Source organism: Lolium perenne, chromosome 1, assembly GCF_019359855.2.
Source record: "Lolium perenne isolate Kyuss_39 chromosome 1, Kyuss_2.0, whole genome shotgun sequence".
Taxonomy (NCBI): Eukaryota; Viridiplantae; Streptophyta; class Magnoliopsida; order Poales; family Poaceae; genus Lolium; species Lolium perenne.
Genome location: NC_067244.2, coordinates 41,554,671 through 41,578,762, shown reverse-complemented (window position 1 = coordinate 41,578,762; position 24,092 = coordinate 41,554,671). Strand labels below are relative to the sequence as shown.

Here is a 24,092-nt window from a genome sequence, read left to right as displayed (position 1 = left end):
AAGAAGTCGACGATCTTGAATGTGCCATCGAGATCACCTCCTTGTCGCCTCTAATTCACACAGACGGCGCCAATTGACAAGGGATTAACTTGTCAATGTCTAGGGATTGTAGACTAGGGTTTAGTCGGAAGTAGAGGGCAAGTAGACCTCGAAGGTTCAGCCGGAAAAGTATTCGACTGGTAGAAAACTAGGGTTGCGTTGATAATAGAATCGATCCCCTCTTTGTCCCTCGACTCCCCATTATATAGGAGGTGGAGCCGAGGGTTTCGTGATACACAAGATAGAGTTCGGGATACTATTTGAGTCCGTCCCGTAATAGTTACAAGTCAATATTCCTAATACAATTCTATCTTTTCAAACTATCTCCTGACTGGGCTTCCGGGCTTTATAATATTCGGGTCGTGGGCCTTCAATAAAACCCCGGGTACCATCTTCGCCAGGCCCATTGGGGATGCCTATGTCACTCGGTCCTTCCTCGGTCCACCATGCTTCGCTTGCATCCATTGGACAAAACTTATGTCAGCCTGCGACATCCAATGGAGCTTGCCCCACCATTTTAGACACGGTGCCCAGACTTGTTGCGCCAGGACGCAACCCAGTAGAAGGTGATCTAACGAATTGTTCTCTTGGTCACTGAATGGGCAAGCTGCCGGGTGTGGGAGGCCACGCCTGCTCAATCTGTCCGCAGTCCAGCATCTGTTCTTGGCTGCCAGCCATAGAATGACCATGTTGTTTGGTGGAGCCCGTGAGAGCTAAATCTGCACAGCGCCAGCCATCTCCACCCTAGGTCCGAACATCGCGCGATAGCACGCTTGTGCAGAGTAGGAGTAACCTTTCTCCTAGCCCCACAGGAAAGCATCTTCCACGCCTTTTGTGAGGGTAACATCTACCAGACGATCTTCCACTTGTAGCAATTCTCTAATAGCTAGAGCTCCAAGATTCGAAGGAATGTCATCTAGCCAGCTTCCTGTCAGGCTGTCATGGACTAAGCGCTATCTGAGAGCACGCCTTCGTACCGCCGCAAACAAGTTAGGCGCAATATCACATATCCGCCCATCCGATAACCAATTATCAGTCCAGAAGAATGTAGCCGCACCATCTCCCAGCATGGAGTAGGTCGCTCCTTCGAAAATCTATCTCACCATCTTGGGTACTTGTATGTTGAGCTCCTTCCAAGGCTTGGAGTAGCCTACTCGCTGAAGCCACAGCCACCTGGTCCTCAGTGCCAAGTTCATCATCTTAAGGTTGGGTACCCCAAGCCCACCCTATTCATTAGGAGCGTAAACTTTGTCCCACGCCACTAAACAGTGGGCTCCCTTGACGTCCTTTCTCCCCTTCTAGAGGAAGCCTCTTATGATTTTCTCGATTTCTATCAGGGTCTTGGCCGGGAGATCAAGGCACCTCATTGAAAAAATGGGCATCGCAAAGAGCGTCGCATAGACCAGCTCCAGCCTTCCACCTTTGTCTAGCAGCGATGCCCTCCAACCAGGCAACTTATTAGCCACACTATCCACAAGGTATTACAACTGCGCTGCACTCGGCTTCCTCAAGGTGACGGGGAGCCCTAGGTACCTCAGGGGGAATGGCACCAGTGGGCAGTGTAGTTCCTGGTCCACGACAGCCATGTTAGCATCGCTGCAGCGGATAAGGTTTGCTGAGCATTTGTCCATGGTGGTACATAGGCCTGAAACTGCACCAAAGTCGTCCATGATCACGGAGAAGACCCTAAAGTCGAGCGTAGTGGGCCGTAAGAAGGTCACCACATCGTCTGCATACATCGAAGTGCGCAACCTTAGCCCCATCAGAGCTAGCGGAGTGAGCAACCCGGCAGCAGCTTCCTTCTCAATCATCAAATGCAGGAGTTCCATGATCAGAATAAAGAGCTGCGGGGAAAGAGGACCCCCTGACGCAGTCCACGCCTATTGATAATCTGCGAGCCGGGAGTGCCATTGATGAAGACCCAGGTGGTCGCTGTGGAGAGAAGATCACAAATGACACAAATGACAGCCAAGATCCTTTCTCCAAACCCTTGATCAGAAGGACTGCAGAGGTGGCACTACTATGAAGCTTGCGTGTCGTACCTTGCACCATTATGAAGTTATCATGTAGGCACCTTCCACACACGAATGCACTCTCCTGCAAACCCACCATCTGGGGAAGGATGGGGGCGACCCGGTTGGCCAACACCTTTGCCACTAACTTGGAAATGCCATGGATTAGACTGATAGGCCTGAAATCCCGAACCTCCTTCGCCCCATCCTTCTCCGTAGGAAGGGTGATGAAAGCTTCATTGATCGCTCCGAGGCCACGGCTGTCAAACCGGGAGAGCGAGTTGAATGCTCCCATGACATCCTCCTTGACAATGCTCCAACATGTCACAAGGAAGCGAGCTGAGAAGCCATCTGGGCCGGGGAACTTATCCATGGGCATGTCCTTGATGGTTGTCCACACTTTATCCTCCGTGAACACTCCGTCAATATGTTGGAGGTTGAGAGAAGGAAGCCCAAGAAAATCCAGGTCGAGCGTGAATGGCCTGTCTAGCGCCAAACCCAACAGCTAATCAAAGAAAGCATCCACCGTCTCCGCCTTCTCACTATGTTCGGTGACTCGCGTGTTGTCAACGTCCAGATGTCCAATGAAGTTCTTGCGGCGTACTTGGCTTGCATGCAGGTGGAAGAAGCGTGTACATGCATCCCCTTCTCGCAGCCAAAGAATGCGGGAACGCTGTCTAGAAATTGTCCTCTCCAAGGACGCCAACCCCAACAGTTTCTTCTTAAGAAAACGCTGAATGCCCCGCTGATGTGGTTGCAACAGCCGAGATTCCGTAGCGACGTTGAAACGAAGAATCAACTCTGTGGCCAGCAGGATCTGCATCTTGATGCTACCAACAAACTTGGAGCTCCAACTCCTCTTTGCTGTGGCCCTGAGTTTCTGGTCAAGGCACTTGAAGGGGTTTGGCCCTTGAGGTTGCGTCATCCACACTTCTTGGACACTTCCATGAAAGTAAGAGAAGAATTGTTCAGTTATTATAGGATGACTGCTGCCATAATCAGAGTCCTCAGCCATTTACAATGTTTATATCTTAGCAACTCCACCTAGAGTAAGACCTAGTTAATTTGGTAGTAAAGCATTTTACAAACTGAAGTATTCTAAAACTATAGTATGTTATCGTGGAGGCATACAATACTACAGTTTTAGCAAATTAGAGTATTTTGAAGTTTTTAGAATACGGTGGCATGTTTGGCTAGTAAAGATAAGGAGAGAGACATTTTATGTGAAATATATTGATCTTACTTTATTTTTTAAGGTTTCAGTAATATATATTGTATACCAATAAAATAGCAGATCCAAGGTTTGGCCTTAATTGGTTGTGCCTAGCAATGACCTTGTTGAAGATGTTGTTTTGTGAGCTAAGATTTTCTTCAGGATGAAAACCTAAGATCTTTGATCGGGCGACGACGGCGCTTGTGCACTGTTTCCTTCTTGAAGGCGTTGCTTTTGGAGAAACTGAACTTCTGGTGGTGATGTCTTGGTGGTGTTAGTACTGCTGCTTCAAGAAATAGATCACTGTAGCGGGACTTTTCTTTTATTGTAATTATTCTTCTTTTTTTAGCTGTGTGCATCCGTAATACCGCTAGGGCATTGCGTTGTTGTAGAGGTTGGGTGTAATTGGTATCTTTGCGATATTAATATATTCTCTTTATCGAAAAAAATAGTAGATCTTTTGTTTTCCTATGGATGCAATATTATGTTTAAGTATTTTTAACTCTCTCCCTATTAACAATAATAATCAATCACGGACGACATAGCTCTGACATCTTAATCATTCGTCATTTTTTTGTATGTTATTGCAAATTATAATGACGTGTCCTCCTAAATTTTAAGGATAAGAAACCACATCAAGTTCCTCCTTTTTTAATATTTATATAATAGTTTATTTGATCACTTACATCATAGGAAAACCATAAGCAGTCTATACATAAATAGCTTTCAAAAGATTATACTTAAACGACATTTATTTCATGTTGAAAGTTATTCGTACAAATACTTTGTAGGATTCATATTCCTAAGATGTAAACAATCTAATCCATAAGATTAAAATTGTACAACGACTTCAAAATTATCTTCAATGAAATTTGTATTCTGGACAAATATTATGACTTAAATTTCTTGAAAAAAAAATATTTCTTCGTCTTGATACAGATGTGTGCATTGCATTCATGCAAAAAAAAAGAAAATTTTTGGCGGTTTTTAATAAGAGTTGTCAAAATAATTAAAGTTTCACTTAAGTTGCTGATGGAATTGAAGCCGATCATCAAATTAAAAGCAATAAACTTCAATATGACCTTTACTAAAACTTTATTTTGGATAAAGCTGATTTGATCAATGTGTTAGATCAAATGGATACATATTGAAGTTTCAAACAAATAATAAGATATAAAATAACCAAATCTTGATTCATATTTTCCAACTTTATCCGAATAAATGTTCCGACCACGATCCTCGTGGTATTTATTAAACTCAATTCAAGAACTTATGTCAAGAAAATAATCACAGGTAATGTTCTAAAAGCTTGATACATTATATTCTTATCTACCCAAATCTATTTTCATCAAACATCAGAAGGGATAAATCTGTACCTATTCAAATGATGCTAACAACTTTTGAGTTAGAGCTTTACGGTATAATCCATTTTACTTAGAAGTGCTGAGGTGACAAAATCTTAAATGGAATAGAACCATATTTTTTCCCTGAAGTCAATAGGAAACCATTCCAAACTAGAGAAGCCAATGAGAGCCTTAGGTTATAAACCAGAGAGCCTAGAATGGTGAGGTAAAATCAACCCTAAATTAACTAGAACAATTATCTTGACCTTAAGAGATACTCGTGCCACCATGCGACAAAAACAATTCCCACAAAGATTACTAATAACTAGTCTTGATAAATCAAGAAGTAATAAAAGGTTGGATATCGCATTTCTACAACCGTGAGCATAGGTCCTGGTTTTTGAAAAGAATTCTAATCATAATATAAAATGTTGAAAGAATTCTTATAAAAAAAATTGGCGCATACATCTTGATGTTCTTTGTGTACGCAAATTTGTTTGACGAATAACTCATATTTTTGTGTCATGTCTAAAAAATGCAAATATGGTGCTAAAAATAAGGTCTCCTAATGACATTTTCTTGTATTTTTTACTTAGAGAACAAAAGATCTTGGTTTTCCATTAAACTCGGGATGCGCACGTAGAATGTCATGTGTGATTTTTTTCAGATTTTGTGTGTGGATATTTTAAAATATTTTTCGGGTGACAGGAGCATATGCACCCAAGATCAAAAGTGCATGTCCTTAAAAAGTTCTCTTAGATACATGATGTTCTAAGAGAATAGGGTAGTACAAAGTGTACCTAGCTAGGTTAGCCATAGACCTCACCCAACCAAATGAACTAAGCCTATATGATCTCAGAGACTTTGTGAGCATATCATAAACCCTAACCAAAGCCATGCCTATACAAGAGAGTGCAAATTAAGTGTTACACTCTAGATATTGAGAAAGCACTTAATCTTGGAGGTGAGAACCGTAATTCATAAGAGATGCCTCAAGAATCCAAGACCATGTTCATCACAAATGAGTGTTGATCATAGAACCTTCAGAAATTGTAATGAAGGGGAAGGAACTAAGCACTCTAATGTCCTAGGATTTATCAGGAGTAATTTGAAGACACAAATTCATGTCTCTCACAAGGAAGTTAAAACTTGAGTGCCAAGCTCATAAGACCAACAAATAAAACTAGGAAGAAGAGATGTTAAAGTATTGGTATTTATTGATGAGTTGATAATGCCAAGTATATGATTATGCTTTGATGGATATGTGAATAAGAGATCTAGGAAAGCCTAGAGTGATAAGGAGATATCATCCTAAATAAATAGAGAATATGAAAGTTTAAGTGGGAACCTTTCAACAAAGAGAAAAACATATATATGAAAACTTGTGGGAAACCTTAATTCTTGCACAAGTTTCCATTAGGCAAAGTAATTAGCTAGTCAGTGGTAAGCACAAGCTTATCAACTAAGTTCTTATTAGCCCAGAACTCTAACTTCATTCACCAAATTTTGGGTGATCAATATCTTCTTGGAGAGAGGGACCATCTCATAAAAATCAAACATCCTTTAATACACACTTATACTTCCATTTCATGATTTGATTCGACAAGACAAACATAATCATAATCTTGTGATCAACATCTTCCTAAATAAAGAGGGAGAAAACCTTCACATGATATGTAGCTTTTCATCTACACACTTCGCTAATCTATATTATTAAATTTCAACTTATCCATCACTTGGTGATCATAATAAAATCCTAAAACCATGCCCTATAATCAGATACAGTTGATGTGAACAATTGATGAACATTAGAATTAAATCAAAGTATTTTACGTAGTTGATTACCCTTGGGAAGTTATTCAAACCTATGAACCAAATGAATAAATCAATAAGTGTGACATAAACCAAATTTTATCCATGGACCAATAAATATTTCTTCTAAAAAGATAAGAATTACTTCTAAGTGTCATAAGAAAATACTTAAGAAACTTCAATAATGACCTTAGAATGGTTCTAGATAATTTCCAAGCCATTGGATAATAAAGGTGCACATGCAATAATGTTCTTAGGAACATATTTCAAAATAAAAACCCAAGTGTTGCTAGTACACTTAGTAAATACCTACGTGACCATGAATACAAAACAAATAGCTTACATGTCATTAGGTAATTGCCAAGTACTACACAAATAATATGAACTCTAAAAGAAAGTGAATGGAAATAATCTCTATTAGGATCCCTAAATTAAATCATAATAACATCCTACAAACAAATGTGTTTACACACATATACAATTTATTAATACACAGCAATATTTCAAACAATATCTCAGATGAATGCCAGAAGGATTCACACATTTCAAATATTCCAAAACAGATTCGAATTCAAATAAGAAATTCAAATACAGAAAAAAAGAGAAGACAGGGAGTAGCCAAACCAGGAAGTTGGGTTCGCAGCCCACTCTTCAGCCCGTGACTGAGCCAGGCTGAAACGGCCTCCGCAGCTCAAGCCAACCTAGTACAAGATATTTTTTCGGTATCAGGCGGACAAGTGGGACCTACCTCCGATAGATGTCTCTGTCTTTGTCTTCCTCCGCATGGTCGATACCGCAACGACGAGCTCCATCTTGAGGCTACCATTGTGGACTTTACTCGGATGTGTGGACCATTCCACAACTCTTCTTCAACCTCTATGCATCCGTAGACACCCTTGATGCCAAGATTCATACTCAAAACCCTAATCTAGATCACCTTCGCATCTCCTCCATCCTCGCCACAATGGTGATGTTTTCGAGCTTGCTTGGAGCTATAAAAACACCTAGAGCATCGCCTCAGGGTCGTTGTTCTTCGCCACCATTCCCAAATCTCACTAATCCTCTCTATGTACCTCGCAATCCATCGAAAGCCATCGCCGGAGTTTAGAACATGCCCATCCATTGAAGGAACCCCATGGACCATGAAGGGGTCTGGGAGAAGCGCTTCTCCGTGCAGATTATCATGGAGGAGATGAGCATCGAGGGGAGTTTGGAATTGTCTAATTTGGGTGTTCTGTTTCACCGGCCATCATCGAAAATAGCGATCGTGTCATCTTCTCCTCCTCAATCAGCATCGTAGACCAGACCATCAGCTTCAGGGTATGATTTCGCGCCCATATATCTTATTCTAGCATCTTATATCCTTATGTATTGCCCTAGCATTGTATGCCGTTGATCGCCAGTGTAGTAGAGTTCACAGGAGGAAGCTTCGGTGACCATTTCAAGGGGGCGCCGCCACTTTTAGGTTTAGGGTGAAGCCTTGTATCAACTAGCCCACTCTAGCAGCTGCGTGAAACCTAGAACCTTGCTACCGTCGCCGACGACCACACAATAGCCATGCCGCCAAGCCGAGTCAGCGATTTTGACCCAGTCCATGCCCACGTGGCTGCTAAGGTGGATCTAACCCCACCAGTCAGTGACCGAGGTCTAGGTTTGCCAGGGTACAAAAAGTAAGTGTCCATTTAAATTGCAGAAAATAGTACAAACTTAGGAAATTCATAACTATATATATAAATATCATAAAAATACAAAAAAGATATTGAAGTGATCACAAAAATAAGATCATTTTTTTAAACTTTAACCTCATGTGTTTATGTGAAATAAAATTCCATCATTCAATAAACTTTGTTTATGCCTCTTCTTTTATTATAAATTGCCAATAAAAATATTAAAAATTAATATTGTAAAGTAGTGATTCATACTTTATAAACTCAAGAACACAATAACCTTAAGCTTATTTTGTTATCATAGTATTAATTGGTAAATTATTCAGACTTAAGTTTTAAAACTATTTTCCTTAATTATTTTAATTAGTAAATTTCAGGAATGTCTGCAAATATTATCCACTTGTATTCAAAGGTTATTCACTGGCTTTAAGACTTTATTTAGTAATTGTTTCCTTTACAACTATATTGAATCATAAGCAACCCCTTACTTGATTTTAACATCACTTAGCAATGTAATTCCAGACCCCTAGGAAGATATTAAGAGTGATAATCTTACTTTAGCAAATACTTTAGAACGTTTGCCAAGTAAATGAAATGCATGTTGTTGTACTGAAATTTTACAAATTGCAAATGGAAATGAAATTGTTAATCCCATGTCTTCACCTTTAATAACCATTATGTGATCAAGTAGTAGAAGCTTAATGTGAACCCCCTAAATTGTTACTTTCATGTCATCACACTTCACTGCTTCTTCATGTAATAAGAGTGTTATCAACAACAAAAGCATACATCTAAGGTAATATCAATGTACTTTACCTTGTATGTTCATGCTCTATTATGTATATGCAAGCACTAGATGAATCTTAACATGTTTCCTCAATATGTTACCTCTATTATCTACTTAGTGATCAAGAGAATTATAGTAAATTCTAAAGTAACTAACTCTTATTGGAAATACTTTAATTTCATTAAGAAATATGTTATTCAAAAGTTATTCTTTTTTACTACGTCAAATAGTTGGATGGCCACGTTTGTTCTTTTTGTTTACTTTTCATTTGAAGTTTTGTCCGATGGATTCTCCTTCGTATGGAAGAACACTAAGATTTTTGGGTGCAACTTCGATCAAATCACAGACTAAAATGGTTCACGCAGCCTCACTATTAGGGAAGAGGTTGTATTTGTGTAAGGTTTCAGGGGTGAAGCACAGAATTTTCCTAACCAAGCTATCACTACCTTCTTCAATAGCTCTACCATCATTTCCCTGTCCACGGCCGTGACATGCCGCCGCGCATAGCTTCCTAGTATGCATGTAAAAGGCAGCGGTAAGTTGCGTAATGCAGTGCATTTCCCATATCTATATCATCATGTATTTTCGAACTTTCAGAAATTTATGGCTAATAGTTAAGCTAACCACTAACAGTACCTAGCTATGTAGTGATCCTACAACACATGGTACTTACTCGGACATAAGTATTGATTATCCTGAAAGGAGCTGCATACTACTACTGACGTGATGCTTATTCTAGAAGCACATTTTAGATGCGTGTTTAACAGCTGGCTTGAGAAGTTGAGATTGTTTATATATAGCTACTACATGGAGTAGTCCTGAGCTCAGTTGCCATTTTCGCTCGGGTATTACCGCTGTAATACTTAGCCACACCATCAAATCCAAACACATCGTTTTACACCGCACACAACTACACAAGTGTCCCCGAAACAAGCCGTTAAGCAGTCCTATTCCCGTATCGGGCACATCGATCGATCGTGGGGTATCGTGCTCGTCTTTAGAAAAGGAATAAGCTAGCTACTGTCGCAGTTCCGAAACAAATACTCCCTCCGTCCTAGAAAGTCATATTCTCAAAAACTATTTGTCCCATAACCTCCACCTCTAAGGCATAATTTTATTTAATAAGGGAGAGAAAGGGGTTGCATGCACCAATGAGGAAGAGAAAGAGAACCAATGAGAGAGAAAGAGACTGCATGCACCAATGAGAGAGAGAAAATGAGACCCAATCAGCTAGTACCTTGGGCCAAGATATTCAAAAATTGTGACTTACAAACTAGGACGGAGGGAATAATAGATGCACACAAGACAGCAATGTTCGTCTATATAAACCAGTTAAATCAGACGCCCCAAACCCTAACCCTAACCCTCCGCCCCCAACCCTCCGCCGCCACCGCCGCCGGTAGCGCCGCCGGGGCAAAGTCCCTCGGGGCGTGGCGGCGGCGGGGGCCCTTCCTCGTCGCCGCGTGGAGATCGGCGGCTGGATCCCCACCTCCTCGATGCTTGGCGGAGCAGACGCGCGTGGGATGGGCGACGACGGCGGCGGCCCTCCTCCCGTCGGCTGTCCCCTGGCGGACCGGTCGGCGCGGGTGGGATGGGCGGCGCTGCGGTCTCCCTCTTCTCGTCGGCTTCCCGCAGCACTCCGGCAGGGGTTGGTGGTGGGCGGCGGCCAGACCCTCGGTCTGCGCCATGCCATCCACCCCCGCCTCTCGTTGGTGCGTGGAGGCGATCTCGGGCATCTTCCGCGACACGAGGGCGCCCGGGGCAGCAGCCTTGGGTTTGACGGAGGAGGTGGCCTTTTCTTCGCCGGAGAGGGTCGGCCTGCGCTTGGTGGTCGTGGATTTTTGATCTATCATCGCCATCCGGCGGTGAGATGGAGGTGCATGGAAGCCGGCGATGGTGTCGCCGGTGGGGGGTTGGGTTGGCCAGCCCGGGATGGTCGCCGACGTGGGTGTCCGGCCTGAATAAAGGCGGCGGTCCTAGGGCCTCTCTTGCGTGAAGAGGAGGACCTACCGGAGGCCTGGACTCGTGATCTGGCCGGAGGATTGAGTTCCGGAAGGTTCCGCCGGTGAATGTAACAGTGCTTTGCCTGGAGTTTGCTGGATCGGAGGTATTCGGTCGTACGCACCCATGCGTTTATTCCGACCGTTTGGTTCTGGAGGGAGCGGCGCGAAGTTCTTTTTCTGTGTTGACATCGAGTGACTATGGATCCATGATGAAAGTCGGAAGAAGAGAATTTCATGAAGGCCGGAGGGGAGGACTAGCTAAGGGAGGTTCAAGTCTCCGCGCTGTTGAGGGGCTTGCTTGGTGTCCGGGCTTCACAGCAGCGGTATGAAAGTGGGGGCGATAACACATGTGAAGCGCAGAGTTCTACCTTTCAGGGTGAAAACCCAAGGTCTGGTCTTAACTGGTTGTGCCTGGCAGTGACCTTGGTGGAGGCATTGTTTTGAGAGTGGGGACTATCTTCATGGTGAAAACCTAAGATCTTTGATCGGGCGACGACGGTGTTGGAGCACTGTTCCCTTCTTGGAGGCGTCGTTTTTTGGAGAGTCTGCAATTCAGGTGTTGTCATGGTGGTGGATGTATTGTTGTTGTTAGGTCCGTGATACTGTAGCGGGACTTTTGTTTCTTAGTTTTCTTTTCCTTTTTTTGGCTGTGTGCATCCGTAGTGCCATTAGAGTGGTGCGTTGTTGCAGAGGCTGGATGTAATTGGTATCTCTCGATATTAATATATTCCCTTTATCGAAAAAAGTTAAATCAGACGCCATAAGCACCCACGAGCAAGTTTAGCTGTAAGACAATGATTTGGGGGAACCGGCTCAACCCTAAACTGGGTGGCCTATCACATATATATATGGGTGTGTTACAATAGGTACAATACACGTACACATACACAGAAGCTATACACAGTCTAACACCCTCCCTCAATCTTAGCCACTTCTCAAAGAATCTAGAAGGGTAAGATTGCGCCTACAAGCCTCAAACTGTGGTAAAGGCAAAGGCTTAGTGAAGATGTCTGCAAGTTGATCTTTAGAAGAGATGAACTTGATCTGGAGTTGCTTCTGTGACACGCGTTCCCGTACAAAGTGAAAGTCAACTTCGATGTGTTTCATTCGGGCATGGAATACCGGATTAGCCGAGAGGTATGTAGCACCAATGTTATCACACCAAAGAATAGGAGGCTGCGCTTGGGACATACCCAATTCCCGAAGCAAGGACTGTACCCAAATAATCTCTGCAGTAGCATCACCAACAGCCTTATACTCAGCTTCGATCGCTGCGAGAAACTTGATCGCTTTGTTTGCGAGCACTCCAGGCGATCAAACTAGAGCCATAGAACACAGCATAGCCCCCCGTGGATCGCCTGTCATCTGGACTACCAGCCCAGTCCGCATCAGAAAACGCCGAAAGAACCCCTGAGGGATGCGGCCGGATATGAAGGCCATGAGACACTGTGAGTCAAACATAGCGCAAAATGCGCTTAACAGCAGACCAATGAGTGTCACGTGGCGCCTGTAAATATTGACAAACTCTGTTGACAGCAAAGGAGATATCGGGTCTCGTAATCGTCAAGTACTGAAGACCACCAACAATGCTCCTGTATTCTGTCGCATCCGCAGGAGACAGAAGCATACCATCAACAGCAGTGAGCTTGTCAGTGGAAGACATGGGCGTGGCAATGGGCTTGCACTTCAGCATCCCGGCTCGCTGCAAGAGCTCCAACGAGTACTTCTTTTGTGTCATAGTCAACCCGGCAGCACGAGGAGAAACCTCCACACCAAGAAAGTAATGAAGCCTCCCAAGATCTTTGACAGCAAAATCAGCACCAAGAGAGCAAACAAGAGCATCTGCAGCAACCTGAGACGAGCTGACTAGAATAATATCATCTACATAGACCAACAAGTACATAGTGACTGTGGGCTTGTGCAGAAGAAATAAGGATGAGTCAGCTGTGGAAGGCGAAAAACCATGAGCACGAAGAGCAGTCGCAAGACGGGCATGCCAGGCACGAGGAGCTTGCTTCAAGCCATACAGTGCTTTGGTGAGATGGCAGATATAATCAGGGTGGTTAGGATCTGCAAAGCCAGGTGGCTGCCGCATATAGACCTCCTCCTCCAATACTCCATGAAGGAAAGCATTCTGCACATCAAGCTGACGGAGAGACCAACCTCGAGTGACTGCAATAGAGAGAAGAAGCCGGATAGTAGTAGGCTTGACCACTGGACTAAAGGTATCCTCATAATCAAGACCATAACGCTGCCGAAATCCTCTAGCAACAAGACGCGCTTTATAGCGCTCAATAGAGCCATCAGCATGCTTCTTCACCTTAAAAACCCACTTGGAATCAATAATATTGACCTTCGGTGGTGAGGGAACAAGAGTCCATGTCTCATTACGAAGAAGAGCCTGATACTCCTGTTCCATGGCCTCTCGCCAGTGAGGAATACTCATAGCAGCCTGGTAAGTGCGAGGCTCAGAGGTAGGATCCGTAATAGCAGCAGCCATACATGCCGCATGCCAGGCAACGGTCCCATCAGTGCGCTCATTGGGGCAAAAAATGCCACTACGACTGCGCGTATGCGGGCGCAAGTCAGGAGCTGTCGAGGTCGACGGAGCAGCCGTCGAAGGCCCAGTCGGAGAGAGACTGGGCGAAGGAGACAGCGACGACCCAGCCGGCGAGAGGCTGGGCGACGCGCTGCGAGGCGACGCATCAGGCGATGATGGCGATGGCGTACTGCCTGGGCTGCTCGGCGAGAGAGACGGCCCAGGAGAGACAGGCGACGACGGCGTGGCGGGCGACCCTGGGCGGGAGCCAGACGGCCCAGCCGTGGAGGGCGAAGACGCACCAGGCGTCGAGAGTGGGTCGGCCGGCCCTGCATGGGCACGGGAACCAAGGCCATGCAAGGGCACGGCGTGATCGACGTGCACATCAGTGTGCACAGGTGAGGAAGTTTCCAATGCATCTTCCAAAAGTTCCAACCGAGCCCCACGTCCAGTGCCTGCACCATGGTTAGGCAATAATACAGGAGAGTATGCAACATCATCAAATTGGTCAGAAGCAATAGAGGATGAATGCATAGGTGGAGGTGCGGTGGGAGACACAGGGAGTTGAGCAAAAGGAAACATGTGCTCATCAAACACGACATCCCGAGATATGTACACACGATTAGTGGGAACATGGAGGCATTTGTAACCTTTATGCAAGGAACTATAGCCAAGAAAGACACACTTTTTGGATCGGAACTCAAGCTTGCGTTTATTGTATGGGCGAAGATGGGGCCAGCAAGCACAGCCAAACACCTTAAAAAAGGTATAGTCCGGCTGTTCATGAAGCAAGAGCTCAATAGGGGTCTTCATATTAAGAACACGTGTGGGGATACGGTTGATGAGAAAACATGCAGTGGTGAAAGCATCACTCCAAAACCGAAAAGGAACCGATGCATGAGCCAAAAGAGTGAGACCAGTTTCAACAATATGACGATGCTTACGTTCTACTGAACCATTCTGCTGATGTGTATGTGGACATGCTAAGCGATGTGCAATCCCAAGCGACTGGAAGAAAGAGTTGAGGTTGCGATATTCACCCCCCCAATCCGACTGAACGTGAACAATCTTATGCTTGAGAAGGCGCTCAACATGCTTTTGAAACTGAACAAAAATATCAAACACATCAGATTTACGCTTAATGAGATAAAGCCAAGTGAAACGACTGTAGGCATCAACGAAACTGACATAATAATTATGGCCACTAATAGAGGTTTGGGCAGGACCCCATACATCAGAAAAAACAAGCTCTAGAGGGTGTTTCACCTCACGAATAGACTCCGAAAAAGGAAGTTGATGACTCTTCCCCTGCTGACAAGCATCACACACTGCTACATCTTTATTGCTAGGAATGCTAGGAAGCTCATGACGACGCAAAACATGGCGAACAATAGGTGTGGCTGGATGCCCAAGGCGAGCATGCCACTGTGACGGCGAGACGCGAACTCCAGTAAAAACCCGAGAGACTCCAGGATGCTCCAAACGGTAGAGACCTTGGCAAAGGCGCCCACTAAGCAGAACCTCCCGCGTTTCCCGGTCCTTAATGAAAAGATCAAAAAGGATGAAATTCACAAAACACATTATTATCACATGTTAGGCGAGGAACTGAAAGAAGATTACGCGTCACAGATGGAACTCGAAGAATATTGCGAATGTGGAGACTCCTATGTGCATGACTAGTGACAAGAGATGCTTGACCAATATGAGATATATGCATACCTGCTCCATTGGCGGTGTGGACCTTGTCGGAGCCCCGGTAGGGCTCCTTCGTTTGCAGTTTACCCATCTCGCTCGTCAGGTGCTCAGTGGCCCCAGAATCCATGTACCAGTATGGATCAACAGAGTAGGACTGAGTTTGCCCCTGAGGCTGGGACTGCTTGGGCTGCGATGCAGGCCGATCCGCCATGGCAACTTGACGGGCAGTGTTGCGCGTATCTTTGCCGTCATTGCCAAGACCAAGGAAGCTTTTCTGAAAGCGGCGGTGACACTTGGACGCCCAGTGACCATCATAGCCACAAAGCTGGCACTGGCGGCGCCCGCCACTTCCTGGTAACGACGTGGGGATGGCAGGCGACGACGGAGACGGTGGAGGCGCCTTCCCGGAGGCAGAGGGCGGAGCGCCCTTGTAGGCGGCGTTGGCGGAGAGGCCTCCTCCGCCGCGGGCGCGGTGAGACCGGCGCGCCTCGACGCGCTGCTCAGTAAGGAGGAGGCGCGAGTAGACCTCATGCGCCATGAGAGGGTTTGTTTGAGCCCGCTCATTGATGATTTCCACCAGACCGTCGTACTCCTCATCCAACCCATTGACAATGTGCGAGTTAAACTCGGAGTCGGTGAGAGGGAGTCCAATGGATGCCAGCGTATCAGCAAGACCCTTGACCTTGTTGTAGAACTCAGTAGCAGTGGAGTCAAGCTTCTCACATTCATTGAGCTCACGACGAAGGGCACTGGCGCGAGCCTGCGACTGCGAGCCAAAAGAACGCTCGAGGATCATCCATGCCTCCTGCGAGGTCTTGGCGAAGACGAGGAGCCCGGACACCGCGGGAGAGAGTGAGCCTTGGATGGAGGACAGAATCGCCTGGTCCTGCCCGGTCCAGACGCGGTGCGCCGGGTTGTACACCGGTCCGTTGACGCTGTCGACCAGCGCCGGGGCGCAGGGAAGAGACCCATCGACATAGCCAATGAGATAGTGACTCCCAAGCAGCGGGAGAACCTGAGCACGCCAGAATATATAATTATCCGGCGTAAGCTTGACGGTGATGCAGTTTCCAAAGTGAAACGGCGGAGGCAGCGCGCCCGTGGTGAAGACTGCCGGAGGCGTATACGCCGTAGCGGCAGGAACGGACGGCGCAGGGGCGCCAGAGGCGGAGACGACCGGCACGGGCGTGCCAGAGGCGGAGACGGCCGGCGCGACCAAAGAGCCAGCCGGGGGCGAAGGCGCCATGAGGGCAGGATGCATCAGGGCAGAGCCCGACGCGGAGGACCCGACCATCCAGGCCGTCGAAGAGGCCGACGGCGCAAAGGCCAGCGGCGAGATCGCAACGTCCGTGGCCGGCGATGAAGACGCCAAAGGCTGCTGCGAGTAGAAGGAGCCGATGCTCCTCGTTCCGATCGGCGCCATGGTGGAGGCGGACGGGTCGAGCGGACGAGAGAGAAGAGCTGCCAGGGAAGCCGGAAGATAACCCGCAGTGGACGAAGAGGAGGCAGCCGCACCCGACATGATGACGAGTCGACGACGGCGACGATCGGTAGACGAAGGCGGCGGCGATCGGCGGGTCGGCGGCGGTGGCTAGGGTTGCGTTGGGGCGGAAGCGTGGGACGTAACCAAGTCTGATACCATGTAAGACAATGATTTGGGGGAACCGGCTCAACCCTAAACTGGGTGGCCTATCACATATATATATGGGTGTGTTACAATAGGTACAATACCCGTACACATACACAGAAGCTATACACAGTCTAACATTAGCGCATGCAAATCTAAGCAGCTAGCAGGAGTGCAGGAGCTTGATCATTAGGCCTAGCAATGGCGCACGCTACGCTCGCAGCCCTGGCCGTGCTCGTGGTGATCCTGCTGCATGCGTCGACGCGCGTCATGGCGATCGAGCAAATGCCGGCGACGATGACCTTGAACGGGTTCGAGCCGGGCGAGGGTGAGCCAGCGGAGTGCGACGGAAAGTTCCACAACAACAAGGGGAGATGCTGGCGGCTCTGTCCACTGTGTGGTACGAGGGCGGGATTCGGTGCCAAAGGATGATCCGTATCAGGAACGACCAAACCGGTCGTAGTGTGCTGGCGCGCGTGGTGGATGAGTGCGACAGTAGGCATGGCTGCAAGGACAACATCGTGGACACCTCTGTCGCCGTGTGGAACGCTCTTGGGCTTGACACCAACATCGGTGAGGTGTCCGTCACATGGTCGGACTCCTGAAACCATGCATGTACCAGTGAATAATAGGGTAGGCCCTGCATGCGCGGGCCGGGTGGGCACTCACAAATGGCGATGCGTCTTTTTTATGTTTCTATCTACGTATTATCATCTAGGAGACTAGGACGATGATGAAGTACTCAATAAACCAGATATTTGTGTTTAAGGTCGCACCGGAGAACTGTGATCGTATTTCCTATAATGTATACATGCATGCATTAATCAAGTTATGAAAATCTTTGTTGAAAGAGTCGTCTTGTTGATTTTCCTTTCTTCCTCTTATAAAGCATCACTAAAACCATATATTCTTGGCTGCGTAGCATCAATATTGAAGGCTAGAATGATATGCTTATCATGGTGGGTAAAAACGTTTTTTTTTTTTGAAAGGTCCAGGTGATAAGTAATTATCTTCTTAAACCGCGAGAAATGCTTAACGGGGCATAAGAAAATTCTTAATTAGGAACGTAGTTCCAATACGCACGTGTACTAACAAGTGGCTTGAAACTGAAAATCCACACAGGATATATATTACTCCAGCTCACGATAACGACAACTCAAGGTATACAGAAGAAGAAAAAAATGCCCCGTTTTGGTTGTTACTCGAGCATCAGATGATGTGCAAATTATATCCTATCCTTTGAGCATATACCGTTCATGTCATCATATATCCCATGTTATAATATTGTCTTTCAGCATAACGCTCCGAATTTCGTTTGCTTTTTTTGATGAAAATGGGATGACCCCATGCCATTTCGACAAAAAGTTGCGAGATGCTAGTTTCTTATAATAATCAATTAACGTTCAAAGTGTCTTAAGCATGCATTGGTGATTACCAATTCATATATGCTTCCGTCGGCTTCATCAATCAGAATTCGGCAGTTGTGAAAATTCCAGGCTGGTTTATACGAAGGATTTACTAACTGAGCTAGGTGGGGATGAGTCATGGTTTCCCGCAATATGTCATGTTGATTGGAGGTTTGGAACTTTACATATGGCCAAAATTCACGGTCTAGTTTGACTGCTTTGTACTTAACTAAATTTCCAGGGTGGCGCCCCAAAGAAACAACGCCTAATCATCAGTCATAATGTGAATGGAACAATCGACAGTGCACAATGCAAACATGTTAACAGAAACAAATCAAACTGAGACTACTGACAACAAGAAGTACATTAGGTAAGGGTGACACTCTCACAAGATGACAAGATGATAAACCCACACTATCATCCATACTAGTATAGTTTATTTATTCTGCTACTCGACCAAGTACCTATACGGTTATATCCATCGAGATTAGCAACGACACTGACGCTTGACTCGGGAACGCTACATCCCAATGGCCTCCCCGGCTCGCCGTGGGTTTCATGCGTCGGACCATGTGACTGGAACCTCGCCGATGTTGCTGTCAAGCCCGAGCGCATCCCACACGGCCTGAGAGGTATCCACAATATTATCCTTGCAGCCGTGGTTGGAGTCGCACTCGTCCACCACTCGGGCCACGACAGTGCGCCCGTTTTGCTTGCTCGTGATGCGGATCGGCTTGTGGCACCGTCGCCCGCCGGCGTACCACCGTGTGGACAGCGCCACAATCAAGGTCTTGTCGCTGTGGTACTTGCCGTCGCACTCCGACGGCTCCCCACCATCCTCACCTTTCTGGAACCCGTTCACTGTCATGATGCCAGGTGTGCCACCGCCGCCGCCTGGCGATGGGCAGTGGCCAGGCTTCTTGTGCTTGTGCAGTGTGCCCACCGCGGAGCCGTCGTCCTCGCCGCTGCACGGGTCTGGCTTGCCGTGGTGCCGGGCCAGGGTGCACGTTGACACCTCCAGGAGGATCACGAGCGTGGCCACGACTACAACAAGCTTGGCGTTCGCCATATTGCTAAGCCTTACACTTGACTTGCCGTGGGTACACTGGTACTGGTCTGAGTTGTGTCTGGTCAGGGGAGTTCCTTTATATAGGCTCAGGAGGCTAGCTGCAGGCCAAGCTTGGAATATGCCGTACTTAATTAGCTGCACTTGTGTGGCTCCTGGCCTCTTGTGTGGTTCCCGTCAAGGCTTCCTAACTAATTACTTATTAGATGAGTACAAGGAAATTTAAGCTGACTAAGATACTCTCTCGACCGGTATGCTCGATACAGGCCTAATTAAAATGGCTTTGTTGGAACATGCATGGAAGACAACTGAATTGTAGAGACAAGCTCTTTTGGATTGCATGCTGTCGCTAATGTTACAACGGTAATAACTGAAGATAGAACAGGGCAAGTCGCTCTTGGCAGAGAGATGGTACTATTAGTTTTTACCTCTCGAAGCAAGGAAGAATCCAAGATCCTAGCTGAGTAATCATGGAGCAGGAAATGTATTGTGGGTAGGTACTGGATACAATGCAGTTCTTTCTCGTAGAAGTAATCGCACGAACCATCTAGAAAGGTTTGGGCACCAGATCATCGTCCATTTTTGGGGGGTAAAACATTGAGGGTCTATATACTAAAAATATTAGAAAGACAATTTTGTTTTAAGCAGCAACATTTTTCGTGCATTACTTTCCATTTGCAATTCAAAATTTGCATACAGTATGTTTTTTCTTAAAAAATAGAAGGTTTATTACCCCATGTGTACACACTTATAAAATCATTTTCCTTATGATGCTACAAATCTCATAATTGTTTTCGGAACATAGATAAACCTCAATGCCCCACGTGTGCATCAAGTGGAATACTGCTCTACCAAGAAATTGCTTAGAAAAGGCTGGCTTGAAATATTCAAAAATTACAAGATAGTCCTAAGTTAACTAACAATAATTTCCTCCTCCATTTCAGCTTTTGACAAGTGATCGTTTTCGGAAGCAAGGGGGTTAATTCACTAACACTTCTACTAGCTCAAGAAAAAAACACCAACAGTCAGCCCGGTCAATCAAAGCTTATCTCTCCACTTCATCAATTGATGAGTAAGTGAGCCCAGTGGGGTTCTTTCAGCAGCATGGGTCATACAATTTAGCAGAGAACAACCTCTTGAAAAAACGATCGACTCAAAGGAATTTGAGACTTTCAGTTGCCAAAGCAACAGGTAAGATTGCTTAGAACTTCTAGGATTTGACTGAATGCAGAGCTAAAGGCAGTATACTAGCAGTAATGGAAGTCATCATAATGCCAAAACTGTTGCCGTGCACAGATTGTAATAAAAAGAAGGGTCAAATAATGAATAGTAATACTCCCTCCGTCTAAGTTTACTAGTCTTCCCATGTATCCCTAGGTCACCAATTTAACCTATATAATTTAAATTATATAATGCAAAAATTATATCATTATAAAATAGAACATCTAAACTTTCTAATGATATATTTTTTATAACATATAACTAATGCTACTAACTTGATCAAATTTGCGACCTAGGGGTACGCGCACGTTTAATAATCTGTGAGAGAGGGAGTAAGTTAAATACTAAGTTGCAGGTATCAACTTGCATGATTTGGATGCCATGCCCATGTAGCATTGATTTCATTTTTTATTCATTGAACTTTACAAGTATAGAAAGTTGGCCACACTAGACAGAATGCATACCTGTTTTAGTAACCAGATACAATAGAGTCTGAGTGGTCAGATCTTCCAAAGCAACAACTGAACCAGAACAGGGGATCAGTTTGATTAAATTGACTAATTAGAAAATAATTCAATTTGCATGGTTAGAAATTCGATACACAATTTGAAATTCTTGGTCATGGACAAGAAAGTCCTATAAGATAATATTGTAGTCAACAAAATGGTAAGATGCTAACAAATAAATTTACACGGACAGCAACATAGATTTTTCTAATTGAAGTCAGAGAATGGTCATGGACAGCTAAATCAAAGAAAAAATCAAAATACGGAGAGAATAAGTGGCATAGTGATGAACGTTGCACATATTTTTAGGTTATTCTCTTACCCTAAGTCCCTAATCAAGAAACAACATGAAATATGTCTCCTAGGTTTCTCAAACTGCACATCATTTTGAACCATAAATGTAAGGCCATGCAGGTTTTAAAAAATACAATAATACTTCTTTATCATTTATGTACATGCTGACCTATAGAATAGATAATCCACATGTAAGCATTTCAAATCATGAAAATGCATAGAAACAGCCCAACATCAATATTTCGCATCGATGGACAACAAGCTGTACATAGAAGATATTCACTTGCATAAAAAATGGGTTAATTAGATAAATTCCATTCCAATTCATGCTATTTCGAACAATGCAAACAGTTTCAAACATAGATTATGTAAGATAATGCACTCTCAGTGTCTTACACTTACCCCACATAAGAGCTAACCAGTGGACACAATAATTAGTTCTACATGAAAGTGAATAGATCAAATGACTAGATTCATTGAAACAACTAACTTTTATCCTTACAAAGTTGTATAACCAATATCGTTCATAGCCACAAAAAGACATACACCTGAACATTAAGACATCGAAATACCAAACCGTAGACATAGGAATTGGGACATTTCCAAGCCAGTGCCATAAAACTATAAGAATAAGTCCATACCAACCACTGATTCTTGTTGTCATGCTAAGATTGTGAAGCTGTCCCGACTTGTAGTGACCATCTGACAGTCATTCCACAAAACAGGGGGTATAAGGTAGACCATCCAAGAATTCTTTAGAAGTGCTGATAACATTTACTTTCTGATTATCCATATCATATGACACTGTCATTTTCTCCCCATCAGTAAGGAAAATCAAATCACATTCCGGATGAATTGCAAACATCTTATAGAACTCAGTACCTTTGCGACGATGCCTTCCGAATAGTTCTAAAACGTTAACTGTGTGCCTTAGGATCCACTTTCCAGTGTCATAATCCTCAAGAACCCAAACATAGAGTTGGTAGTCATGATGGTTATCTATCCACCACGCATGCAAGCATCCCTGAGAATGACCAATGGAAGCAATAGCGTTACCATAGCTGCTTGCCGTAATGTCTGGCATTCTAATTTTCCTCCAAACTTTCAGCTCATTGTCGACTGTGACTACTGATGCGGAATAGTGTGTAGTCAAATGCATAACCCCATTCAGGAAGACACATTCTGGATTACCAACAAGAATAGTTCCGAAACCCCAGTCACTCTGCACAGAAGTCCATCGTCCAGTTTCTGATGAATATATGGCTACCTCCTGAAATTCGTAGCAATAATCGGCCAACGGCGCAAACACCACAAAGCGGGATGCAGCGGCAGTGTCAAAACCTAAGAAGATGTTACCCTCGTAAAACTCGAAGAGTCGACCATCCGGCAATACTATCGGAGGCAAGACAACCCATCTCTCAGTCGCGGGATTGCACACAACATAATCATATTCCTGTCCCTCTGAAACACATTGGCAGAGGAGAAGGCTGCTACAGCATTGTTCAACCGTGACGAGTTTGAACCTTTCACGCAAGAAAGGTAGAGAGGGGTCGACCATAGGCGGGCCTCTCCCGGACAAATTGTGGAACTTGAGGCCATCCGTGGTGAAGTGGAAGAAGCCAGACAGGGTCTGCGGCGACCTCCTGCGGATGTCTGGGGCGGAGCAGAGGGCAAGCCACGCCTTTGACACGCACTTGAAGCGGCGGAGCGACCTGTAGGGCACCCGCGACAGGATCTCGACGATGGCGTCCTCCGGGAGGCTCACCTCCGGATGCTGCTGCTGCTCATCCTACAGATGGTGGAGACGGTTCAACTCAGGCTCCCGGTTCCGCTGATTAGATCAAAGATTTTTCTAAAAAGGTGGCCGAGCAAACCTCAGACGATCCCTCGGGTGAGGGGAACGGCGACGAAGGGGATGGGGCGTCCCTGTCGTCGCCCCGGTGTCCGGTCGCCGGTGGGTTTCCCTTGTCCTTGCAGCCATCTACCCCTCCTCCTGGGCGCATCGCCAACTGCCTGGCTCGCGGATCACTGCCGACAGGCCCTCGATTCGGCAGTGCCTGGCGGTGCAGGTCGCCGGAAGCCGGGGCCGCGGAACAATGCCACGAGGCCCTCGATTAGATAGCGGCTGGTGGCGCAGGCGGCAGGTCGCAGCACGCCGGAGCTCGCCGAGGGGATGAGGCCTGGAAAGGGGAACCACAGGAACAGACAGAGTCACCTTTTTTCCGAAACAGGGCGACTTTGTGTGACGGCCGTGAGAACTGATGGAAAGGACTAGGGTGCGTTTGGCAGACTGCATGATCCTTGGTCTCGTAGGCTTAAGAGCATCTCCAGCCGCCTCCCCAAAAAAGATTTGGGGCGCACCGGATAAAAAATGCGTTTCAGCCACGTCCCTTAAAGCTCATTTTTATCCGGCGCGGCCCGATACGGTGTCCGGCGCCCCGAGCCCGTCCCCGTCCCACAGGGGACGCACCGGGACGCCGGACACACCGAAAAGCGAGGCGGGCTCCCACATGTCGGCGACTATTTGCATAAACCGTTGGTTCGTGCCTCTTTTCTCGTCGCTCCTTCGTTCCCGCGCCTCCCACCCCACCGCCGCCGCTGGATTTCCCGGCCGGTTGGGCGTCTGATCTCTGCTGAGAGTCTGCGCCGTTGTCGCGACTGGGGCTCCCGCCGGTCGTGCCGCCGCCGCGTCGCCAGCGCGTCCCAGAACGCGCCGTCAAATCCGTCCCACCTCCGCGCACAGAAGGTGCTCGACGACTTGCCAGGTAGGCGCGATTGGCCGCTGTTTTTCGCGTCGTCTGCCTCGGCGCAATTTTAACCATTGATTTTGCTTTAGCCATGGACAGCGACGATGAGATGGTT

General features: G+C 46.0%; 3 protein-coding genes across 3 annotated transcripts; 1 reads left to right on the top strand and 2 right to left on the bottom strand.

The window, feature by feature from the left end:
* Nucleotides 1-16,938: 16,938 nt before the first annotated feature.
* Nucleotides 16,939-17,342, top strand: LOC139832021 (putative ripening-related protein 6). The gene is made up of 2 exons (XM_071821419.1): nucleotides 16,939-17,090; nucleotides 17,201-17,342. The coding sequence occupies exons 1-2, from the start codon at nucleotides 16,939-16,941 to the stop codon at nucleotides 17,340-17,342; spliced, it is 294 nt and encodes a 97-aa protein (XP_071677520.1).
* Nucleotides 17,343-18,445: 1,103 nt separating this feature from the next.
* On the bottom strand, nucleotides 18,446-19,241 carry LOC139837988 (putative ripening-related protein 6). The gene has a single exon (XM_071827349.1). It carries the CDS (start codon nucleotides 19,210-19,212, stop codon nucleotides 18,700-18,702), a length of 513 nt encoding a protein of 170 aa, XP_071683450.1. The 5' UTR covers nucleotides 19,213-19,241; the 3' UTR covers nucleotides 18,446-18,699.
* Nucleotides 19,242-21,592: 2,351 nt separating this feature from the next.
* LOC127347774 (putative F-box/kelch-repeat protein At1g15680) lies at nucleotides 21,593-23,501 on the bottom strand. The gene is made up of 2 exons (XM_051373932.1): nucleotides 23,105-23,501; nucleotides 21,593-23,019 (listed from the first exon to the last, which is right to left on the bottom strand). The coding sequence occupies exons 1-2, from the start codon at nucleotides 23,231-23,233 to the stop codon at nucleotides 21,940-21,942; spliced, it is 1,209 nt and encodes a 402-aa protein (XP_051229892.1). The 5' UTR covers nucleotides 23,234-23,501; the 3' UTR covers nucleotides 21,593-21,939.
* Between the last annotated feature and the right edge of the window lie 591 nt (nucleotides 23,502-24,092).